This window comes from Arachis ipaensis, chromosome B8 (genome assembly GCF_059453495.1).
Source record: "Arachis ipaensis isolate K30076 ecotype BB chromosome B8, ASM5945349v1, whole genome shotgun sequence".
In the NCBI taxonomy this organism is placed as follows: Eukaryota; Viridiplantae; Streptophyta; class Magnoliopsida; order Fabales; family Fabaceae; genus Arachis; species Arachis ipaensis.
This window is the reverse complement of record NC_142443.1, coordinates 22,736,133-22,747,622: the sequence shown is the minus strand read 5'-3', so window position 1 is coordinate 22,747,622 and position 11,490 is coordinate 22,736,133. Positions and strand designations below refer to the sequence as shown.

The window sequence follows — 11,490 nt, the reverse complement described above, 5'->3', positions numbered from 1 at the left end:
AAATTAATCCCATCTAATCCTGGAGGCAACTTCATGTACACTTCTTCGTGTAAATCTCCGTGGAGGAATGCTGTATTAACGTCCAGTTGCTTAACATGCCATCGTTTGGCTGCAGCTAGAGCCAAAACTATATGCAATGTAGTCATCCTAACAACGAGACTGAAGATGTCTATGAAATCTACTCCTTCAACTTGAGTAAATTCTTTCCCCACAAGTCTTGCCTTGTAACATTCAACAGTTCCATCCGGATTGAACTTCACTCGAAAGACCCACTTGCAACCAATTGCCCTCTTGCCAGCTGGGAGTTTTGTTACACACTAAGTTTGATTCTGCCTCAATGCCTCAAGTTCACTGTTAATGGCTTCTTTCCATCAGCAAGGATGAACAGCAGCTTCCTCATAGGTGCGTGGCACAACAGTTTTGACAATGGCTAAAGAAAGGGCCTTGTGTTTTGAACTTAGTGCTTCATATGACATGTACTGTGAGATAGGATACCTGCAAAGAGTATTAACAGTAGACTTTATACCAGGAGTGTCACAATGATAGTCCTTTAAATGTGTTGGCATTGTCCTAATTCGGGTTGACTTTCTTATTTCAATGGAAGGTGGATTATTTTCTAATGTATGGAATGTGGAATTATTTTCTAATGTATGAGATGATGAATGCATGGCAGTATCCTCTCTTAGCTGAGGGGGTGAAAATGATGTAGATAATGCAACATGATTGTGAGTGGTGGTGTTAGCATGCTCTTCATTTACGGTGGGTGGATAGCAAAAGTGATCCGTGTTATCGGAATCAAAGTGACGTGCATGGTGATGAGTTTTGGGTGTTGAGTCTACCTGTCCTAATGCAAAATTTTTAGTTTTATTATATGAAAAAAAAAATCTTCATAGAATATAACATTCCTAGAGGTGAAGATATTCTTGGAGTTCAAATCAAACAGGGTATAACCCTTGGTACCCTCCCTGAAACCCAAGAATATGTGCATTTACGGGCCCGAGGATCCAGCTTGGTTCTGCCATGAACTAGAGTAGGGGCATAAGACAAGCACCCAAAGATCTTTAAATTGAATAAAATTGGCAAAGTTCCAAAGATGATTTCAAAAGGCACTTTGTTTTTAAGAAAATGACTAGGTTGAATATTAATCAAGTGGACAGCATGTTTAACAGCATATGTCCAAAAATATTTTGGCAAGGAAGAGTGAAAAATCAAGGCCCGTGCAGTTCCTAGTATGTGCTGGTGTTTGCGTTCCACAATGCCATTTTGCTGTGAGGTCTCCACGCAAGAAGTGTGGTGCAAAATGCCATTGGAAGCATAAAAGGATTTCAAAGCAAATTCAGGGCCATTGTCAAAGCAGAAGCATTTAACAGTTTTGCCAAATTGAGTTTGTACATATCTAACAAAATGTATAATATGATCAGAAGTTTCAAACTTATTATGCATGCAATGAATCCATGTATATCTACTTTTATCATCAACTATAGTGAGAAAATACTTTTCATCATTAAAGGAAGGAGTTGAAACGGGTCCCCAAATGTCCACATGAACTAAATCGAAACAATCAGTAGATTCAGTTACACTATAAGAAAAGGGTAATTTCTTTTGAATTACATGGATGTATGTGTTCAGCACAATCAATCATAGAATATATTTTGTGCATTATTTCTAACCTGCATTGTGGAACATGACCTAACCGTGAATGCCAAAGTGCATCCACTTTATTGACTATAGTAGCAGAGTTGCCCAAAGTGGCAGTAGCTAAAACCACAGAATTATGAGATAATTTGCTACCTATAAATGCAGAAGTGCCAACAATTGGTTTGCTATCCATTGTATACAAGCCATTGGCACATTTAGCTACTCCAATCCTCTTCAAAGTAGCTTGGTCCTGGATTTCACAAAGTGTATCATTAATAAGCATTTGACATTTTAAATTTTTGGTCAATTTGGACACAGAAACCAGTTTGAAGTCAAAAGTAGGAATAAAAAGTACATTTGTAATGTGTAATTGATTAGAGAAGCGGATGGTACCAATGATGCTACTAACTGTTTGAATACCATCCAGCATTCTAACAATTATAGGGGAAATGGGATGGTGTAACTCAAAATCATTAAGATCAAAAGTCACATGATCAGTTGCCCCTGTGTCAATGACCCAAAGGGTGGATTTCACAGCAACAAAGGAAGAAATTATGGTGCTGTATTTTAAAATGACCCTTCTACCTTGACTCGTTGGAGAAGTGTGTGGGGGAAGTTGTGCCTGAGGTGCAGTATGAGGTTGCGACTGAGCATCCTGACCTTGAAGGAGCTTGAGTATAGCTTCCTTTTAGAATTGAGTGTGGTCAAGTCTTAATGCTTCATTAGTTTCCTTTTGACAAGTAGTGCTTAGATTGCTTTGGCTGAGTTCATCAGTGACCTTTTCAGCCTGTGAATCAGTTGACATGTAGTTGATACTGCCAATTTGCCTTTGGCGCAAATGAGGTGGATACCCATGCTTCTTGTAACATGTCTCCACAATATGGCCGGTGTGATCACAAAAGGTGCATTGAGGCCGATTACCCTTACCACGACCTCTACCTTTCCCTTTGTTTTTGTCATCAAAGGATGGATACTCTGTGGCAGCTCTGTTGGAGAACACCTTGGATTCTGGTGCTTCCCCAAATTATCGTTCTTGTTGACTCAGCATGGAGAAAGCCGTATCCAAATCGGGCATAGGATTCATCAGCATCAATTGTGACCGCACTGAAGAGTATTGGTCATTGAGCCCTCGCAATAATCATGTGGTATAATCCTCATGTCTGTACTGGCGTATTACTTCCAATCCACAAGAACATACCAAATCGCAGTCACGACAATGAGGAATTAGCCTGAAATTTCCAAGATCCTCCCAAATTGATTTCATTTTTGTATAGTAAGAGGTAATGTCTAAGTCTCCTTGCTTCATGGCAAACAAATCTTCTTGCAATTCAGCTATTTTGTATTTGTCACCTTGATAATATCGATGCTTCAAATCTCTCCACAGATCCGAAGCACGTTGTTCCAACTTACACTGTTGGAAATGTCAGGGCTCAAAGACAAGTTAATCCAAGAAACTAAGTAAGTATTGTAGCATTTCCAAGCGTCAAACAGAGGATAATTCTCATGTGGTCGAGGCAGCGAACCATCAATGAATTTTAATTCGTTCTTTCCTTCTAAAACTCGCAGCATTGCTCTACTCCACGGACCGTAATTATTAGGAGTAAGAACAATTGGAATAAGAGGCATACCAGCATTTTCGCTTAGGTGAATGTAATACTGACTTGTTGGATCTTGCATCGGATTGATGTGGGTTTTCGCCATTTGAGCCTGAAACGCAGCAATTTGATTAAAGAAGGTTGCAATAGACTGTGCCTCCATTGTAAGAGTAACCGCTCCCTAATTATCAACCATCAGAGATTGAGAGAAGAATAACGATTGAGGTCGTTGAAACAGAACTATTCCAGAAGAATCAAGAGAAAGAATCAATGAATCTTCTTTGAAGAAAAGAATCAGAAAGGATCAACGAATCTCTTCCAGCAGTCAGATCTGGAGCCTTCTGAACTCAGTCTCGTTGATCGGAGATTCACCTTTCTTCCACGCTCACCGCACCATGTGGAAATGGCGAGGGAGAGGCTACACTCTCAACAAGCTCTATTGTGCAAGTCTAAGATCAGAGAAGAACAGGGAAAAGAAGATGAATCAGACGGAAGAAAAGGGGAAAGGAGGAGAAAGAGAGTGAAAGAGTAAAGTTGTATTAATTGATTTTCAAAACTAAACTGCTAACTGTGATACACTGTACAGTTCTTATATGTGTGTGGAGTAGAATGAATAATGATAATTAATTCACTAATTATCTAACGTCTTTGTGTAACACCCTCACTGTCAGAATGTCACGCTTCCGTCTGCGCTACACTGATAGTAAGAAGTATTACGACAACTTCATATACTTAATAATAAAATAGGAGCCTTTGACTCGAAATCCTATCACTGTTCTTTTTGAAAACCAGAAAAAGAATACTTTTTAAATAAAACAAGACAAGCATATACATGTACAAAACTTCTTACTCAAGTAACTTATACATATTATATACATACAAATCATACAAATTCTATCCCTCTTACATAATATAATATTGATGGGGAGGAGTAAATAAATAAAAGCTAAACAGCATTATCGACTAAGCAAAACGCAATACAACCCTTTGTGAGATTTTTCATCCCTCTTCTAAAAAGATAAAGCTGTAGGGGTGAGAACCTAACCACACGGTCTCACCACAGAGTTTCAGAATTGTCAAAATAAGATATTTAAAGAGAAATCTATTTTTAAGCTCAGTGATTATTGTTCGTCCTTTGAAACTTTTAAAAACCAACTACTAGTCAACTAAAAATCCTTTTTGAAAATCAATATTTAAATACTCAGAAATCCAAAACCTTTCTTTTCTTATAAGAAAATCTTAATCAGAAACCAACCACGCAATCAATCAACACAATCATCAATTCAGCACCAAAGCTCATTCTCAAAAGTAGCACACCAGGACAAACACAGGTAAAATAGACAAGGAGAGCACAGGTTTAGGTAGCAGTTACAGCAAATAGTTCAGGTAGCTGTTAATAACAGTTTAACAATTAGGCAAACCAAAACAAATTCAAACCCAAGCAAAGCATTCAAATGCATATGATGCATGCCTGTCCTATGGCTAATGAGCTCATCTGTCGGTTATACAGCCAACCCAACAAGTCTGGCATGCTAAACCCTTGGACTGTCCCCCGACGCACATCCCCATAAGTCTATGCATACTTTTTCTCATATATATATCAAATCACTCAATGGGGGTACCATTCCCGGGAATTTATAAGTGTCCAGTCACCCTTACGTCATAGGGTCAATAGAGTATCGAGTCTCAACCTGGAACAAGTGGTGGCAAGCCACTGCGTCTACCCAGAGAAACTCGTGTCTAAGATAATTCAAATAAATAAGCCATATGAATATTTCAATCATAATTCATCAACATCCACATCATTCTCAATATTATCATCATTCATAAGTTCATATCTCATTTTCAAATTCATTCAAAAATCATACTTTAAAATCAATTCTCATCATCCTTCATTCAAATTCAATCACCATCATCTATCCTCTCATTCCGTTCATCAACAACCCCAACTCAAAACATAATTCATTCTTTTCTAAATAAATCAAATTTAAAACTTATAATCTTTAAAACCAAATCTTTTTAAATAATTATTTCAAACGAAACTTTCAATTTTTATAAAATTTTGGCAGCATTTTCTTTAAAACTCGGACACTGCCACCCTTTTCGGGTCCCATCCAAACATTCCCCAACCATTCTCAATCATTTCCAAAATTCAACCAATTCTAATAACAAATTATTTTCAAATAGAACTAATTCCAATAATAAATCTTTTTCAAAGTCAAACTAGCTCCAATATTAAATCATTTATAAAATCAAACCAACTCAAAATCAAACTACTTCCAAAATCAATTCATTTTTCATATCTCAAATCCTTTCCAAAGCCGATTCATTCACATTATTAAATTAACTCCAAAACCACGAAAAAAATCACTTTTCATACTATTCAACTAAATACTCTACAAACCAGTTTCTCATCAATAACCGCACACCATTCAAATAATTAGTAATTCAATCCAACAGACAACCACATCCATAAGGCAAATAAAATCACAGAAATATATTTTTCACTTCATTATCTATTTATAACAATTCTGTAATATAAAATAAATGTTAAGAAAAACCCCTACCTCAAAGTCAAAACTCGTCAAAATCAAAACGCGTCAAAAACCCCTTCCCTCGACCAGCGACAGCAGCAGCCATAACCTCAGCTTTATCCACTATCCGTAGCAGCAACCGCAACTCTAAGCGCGACAAGCAATAAGTGGAACACAATCCTACGTTACCAACATCTCAGAATCTTTATCAAATTTATAACAGAGCAGACATACACTAGCGGTGAAGGTTTTGAAAAAGAAATACTTACTTAACAAAGGAGAAACATGGAGACGAAGCAATGGCAGCAGCTCGGACACTTAGAAGAATAAAACCCGGCATAAACGAACCATGGTCAGAACCCAAACTGGAGTGGGATAGGGTTTGGCAGGTGCAGAAGAGTCCTTCAGCGGTTGTAGCAGTGGTTTTCCAGCGCCACTCGGTGAGGCAGAATAGCGGCAGCAACTTCCACCGCCGTCACCTCCTCTCTTCCGGCAACAAGCTCTAGCGGCAACGATGGTCAAGCTCCTTTCCAACAACGGCAACGAAGTTACTTTCTCCCTCTCTACCTCATTTGATGGCGACGGAGCGGCTGGGGTTCGGTGGCACTGATTTCTTCGACGGCGGCAACAAGATGCGGCTTCTCGATCGTGTCTCTCCCCGGGCTCCCACAAGCGACGGCGACGGCGACACGTGGTAGCCTCGACGATGGTGGCAGGGAGCAAGGCGGCACGAGTTCTCTCCCTCCCCTCGCGCCGCATCTTTCTTTTCCCTCAACAGCAATGTTGATAGCGGCTTGGCAGCGGCTTGGCAGCGGCGGGACGTGCTGGATGGTGGTAGGCGTGACGGCTCTCTCTCTCTCTCTTCCGTTTTCCTCTTCTCTCATCTTTCTCTCTTATTTCTTTCTCCCATTTCTTTCTTTTCTTTCTCAATCCCTCTTCGTGTATGTGGCAAGTGTGGGTGCGTTTGTGTTTGTATGTGTGTATGTGACTGGATGGAATACTCCTATATTTACAAATAATAATAATAATAATAATAATAATAATAATAATAATAATAATAATGATGATGATGATGATGATGATGATGATGATGATGATGATGATGATGATGATGATGATGATGATGATGATGATGATGATGATGATGATGATGATGATGATTAAGTCAATGATGCAAGAAGACTGTTAATGAAGTCCGTTTCAAAAGCTACACATGATTTCTAATAAAATTACGATATAATGCATAAATTTAAAATCTAATTTAATTCTTTAAAATTATTTAAAAAAATTTATTTATTTATCAATTTGCTAATTGGCTTTTAATTAAGTATTCTAATTTAAAATTAAAAATAATATAATTAATTTTCTTTGTTTATAAAATTAAAGTATTAAATTCTAAAATCTCAATTATTTAAACTAAATCGTATAAAATTCTTATTCTTGTATAACTACCGGAGGCCTAGCACCAAGCAGCTGCTCCACCATGGCCCATGTCTCCGTGTGGTACCACCTACCAAAGTCACGAAGGCACCCCCCAACGGGATTCCCGTGTGCGCGTAGGCCTAGGTGGTACGCCACGTCCTGCAGAGTGATAGTGACCTCACCCCACGGAAGATGAAATATGTGCTCTCCGGACGTCATCGCTCAACGAGTGCCGAAATTAGGGAATTGTCAAAAGTGAAGTCCCTGAGGGGCACCGTATCGCCCAATCCGGCCTCAGCTAGATACGGGACGATGGCGTCTGGTGGAGGAAAGGTATGGCTGACTCGCTAGGGTAGTAGAAGGCGAGGCCTCTGCTGAATAAAAAAATTTAACTTATAAAGAGATAATCATAAATTTTTGTAGTCTACTTAAGAACATACTTCCATGTTTCTAGTCTATACATGTCTCTAAATTACATATGTCAGTAAGCAAATCCTAATTAAGTCATAACAATCTTACACAAGCAAATACAGTTCTAAATTCATCATACAGTCCAATCCCTAAATTTTACTCATTGCTTGTCACTACGAGACTACCCTAACAATGTCCACATACTTAGATTAACCGAACAGAATGCAACTAACCTCGAAGTCAGCCACCCCAGCGTAATGCGACGTCTTGTTCAGTCTTTTGATGTCTCCGTCGTTCCCCGCTTGGCGTGCCATCACCGTATCAGTCTCAAATATGGTAGGAAAAGGTAAAAAGAGGGGAGAAAGAGGTTGACTAAGTCAAAATGGGGCCTAAAGACACATTGTAAATGACTTATACTTATAGACGCGGTATAGCCTTATCTCGTTTTTAGTGTAAACCAGATAAGGGGTCTATCTCGTTTACAGTGTAAACGAGATAGACGTGGTTCAGCTGACGTGTCTAATCTCGTTTACATTGTAAACAAGATACATGCAATGTCATCTCGTTTACAGTGTAAACAAGATAAGACTAAGGTATTTAAATCGGTAAATATTTTTTAAATTATTTATTTTGGTAATTATTATATTTATTTTATTTATTTAAATAAAAAATCCATAAAATATTACACATCCAAAGTTACTAGAACATAAAATATCACACTACCAAAAAAACAACAACACATGCCAACTACAATAAACATAGAAGCATTGTACGACCTAGGCATTCCTGTGGGCTGAATAGAACATCCCCTTCTTAAATGACCGACCTGCCTACAAAGGCCACATCGCTTCTCATGCCGCTCGGTCTCGTCCATATCATTCAAGAATCTGGTAGACACGGGCCTTCCAGTCGCTTTCCGACACATGACTGGGTTAAGACGTAGCATCGTCCCATGCCACTCTACCCACATCGACTCGTCAGGGTAGGGGAAACTACATCTCGTACACCTTGAACACAGCTTCCTGTTTGTACACAGGATGCACATACGGGGCCCACTCAATGCTAACTGCGGCACAACCGGCAAGTGCATAGCGGCTCAGATAGTGGAGAGATTGGAACAAGCCACAATCACACGTACCGTCTGATAGCCGAACACAGAAGGAACTCCCTCCCATCCCTCGAACGGCTCTAGCTCCTCCACAACAAACACAGAGGCCCGCCTGTCACAATGAGTAACACGCATCTTCGGTATCCCTTCTCTGTTCTTCTCAATGGCGGCCAAGAGTCTCTGTGAGAATCGGCATCCGGCCGCTAACTGTGACTGTGCCTCTCTGCCCTTCGTCACAAATAACTTTTGCAATCTTTCGTACGTGATGCGCACAATGGCAGAAATCGGCAAGTATCGGGTACCCTTCAACACTGCATTGATGCACTCGGACAGATTTGTGGTCATGTGACCAAACCGCCGCCCGCTGTCGGAATGTTGTAACCAAATCTCCTTCCTGAAACGACCCGCCCAGTCCACCATCGACGGGGAGACTCCTCTTAAGGCATCCATATACCACTCGTACCCAGCCTTGCTTGGACTATAAGCAGCGTTAATGAGATATCTCTTGCCCTCGGCTGACTTGAACCGAGTCATAAATTCGCAGCCATGTGTCTGATGTAGTAAGCATGGAAGGCTCTTGGGGGATGCCAACCACTATCATCGAAGCTTAGCGCAGCCCTAATGGCCTGAGATCCGTCAAAGATAACCAGCAGGCAGTCTTGTGGAGTGACGTGGTGTCTCAGATTAGTAAAGAAGAACAACTATGACTCGGTGCTCTCGGACTCCACAATAGCAAAAGCAATAGGCAGTATGTTACTATTCCCATCTTTTGCCACCGCAATAAGCAACACTCCACTGTATCTGCCATACAGATGCGTACCGTCTATAGAGACAAATGGCTTGCAATGCTTGAAAGCCTCAACACATGACGGGAAAGCCCAAAATATCTTGTCGAACATACTGCAGTCGTGTACCAGGAAGTGTCCATCATAGAACGGTTTGACGCGTAGGTCACAAATGGTACCATGAAAACAGGTCTGCAGTGCCTGAAGCAACTTCGGCACCTTGTTGTACGACTCTTCCCAATCCCCGTATATCTGTGTGATTGCCTTCTACTTGGCCATCCACACCTTTCTGTAGGATGGTTTGAAGTGATAGCTTGCCTGGACCGCACCTTGCAAAACCGGAATGCTTATAGAGGGGTTGGACTGAATCAACGGCAAGATGACTCTACAGATAAGACTGCTGTCTAACTGACAATGGTCTTAAGACATGGCGGGTGCTAGACAGCTGTGCACTCCACCAACCTTCCGAATCTCCCTGAACACAACAAAACAGTATCGCTTTAGCCATGTCAATCACCTACTATTTTATATCGTACAGAAGTACTGAAAAGCGCAACTAAATTTAAGCTTACCAGTATCCGAGGTTCTGCAAAAGGACCACACGGAGGCTCCATTGACACACATTCTCAACTTGACTACACTGCACATGGTACTTTAAACGGTCCGATTCGATCACCCGGTACTCCGCACTCCTGCGAATACTATAATTCTTCACACCCTGAAGCACTGACTCTCAGCTTCTAAACTTGTGGCCGACCTGAAACTCTACATAGCCGTCTAGGTTGTAATCCTCTTCACCCGTGTCAGGAAATAGAGTCCTCTCATGCATGGCGTCCAGATCCAGACTGTGATAGTGACTTAGCACTGCTGATAGCGGCGGAATTGGGTGAGGTGGAGGCAGGACATGGCGCGCCACAATCTAGACAGGTGTCTCTAGAACACACTCATCCTTATCCCCACCATCGAACGAGTTGCTGTCCGCACTGTCCGCCACGTAATCCTCGTCCAACTCCTCCTCTGTCTCATCCACTGGAATGGCGATATGAATGGGCGGTGGTGCGAGAGGTCGGTCGTCCTGTACATAGGTCGAGTGTATGGAACTCCCACTACCACTGTGTCCCACCTCTGCGGAAAGCTCCATTACCTGCTCCACCATAATCCTCCCATGGATGTCAAACATCAGTCGCACATGCTCGTCCCCTTGTGTACCACCGAGCTTGCTCAATATCAAACTCTTCAAATTCAACAACATTTTCACACGTTGAGTGCGAAACAATATCGCATCTTCACACTCAAATGTCACCTCGTTGTCGCTATTTCTCATACGACAATTGGGATAAACAAGCACAAGTATGTATGGACTATTATTGGCCATTTATGCCTTGTATTTGTGGAAAATATGAGACACAAAAAGGATAGAAAAAATTTGTGAGTAATACCAAAGGTTAGACATCCTTTTATAGCTATTGCGATTGTCTTATATATATCTCGTTTACATTGTAAACGAGATAGACGTGGTTCAGCTGACGTGTCTTATCTCGTTTACACTGTAAACGAGATACATGCAATGTCATCTCGTTTACAGTGTAAATGAGATAAGACTAAGATATTTAAATCGGTAAATATTTTTTAAATTATTTATTTTGGTAATTATTAGATTTATTTTATTTATTTAAATAAAAAATCCGTTTACAATATGATCTACTAATTTCTCTCTCAGACACTAATAATTTTTTTTTTGGGAAAACTATAGGGTACCAAGAATTATATCTGCCAACTATTACCAATAATAATTAAAATTAATTAAATATAATTTGTTATAGAAATTAAGAATCTAAAAAAGAATCAGAATTTGAATAATCCCATTCAAATTTTACCCTAATTCTATTTTGCTTCCACCCACACATTACTCTCTCTGCGTTGTGCCTCCTTCTTCTCCTTCCCTCATTGGTGTCAACGTTGCCTCTTCGAGAACGCCACCCTACCTAGCGCAGGCG

General features: G+C 40.3%; 1 protein-coding gene across 1 annotated transcript; it reads right to left on the bottom strand.

The window, feature by feature from the left end:
- Positions 1–371: 371 nt before the first annotated feature.
- On the bottom strand, positions 372–6,526 carry LOC148547436 (uncharacterized). The gene is made up of 11 exons (XM_088495437.1): positions 6,116–6,526; positions 4,606–4,623; positions 3,623–3,682; positions 3,199–3,414; positions 2,837–3,049; positions 2,680–2,776; positions 2,417–2,583; positions 1,994–2,323; positions 1,685–1,888; positions 961–1,599; positions 372–839 (listed from the first exon to the last, which is right to left on the bottom strand). The coding sequence occupies exons 1-11, from the start codon at positions 6,524–6,526 to the stop codon at positions 372–374; spliced, it is 2,823 nt and encodes a 940-aa protein (XP_088351563.1).
- Between the last annotated feature and the right edge of the window lie 4,964 nt (positions 6,527–11,490).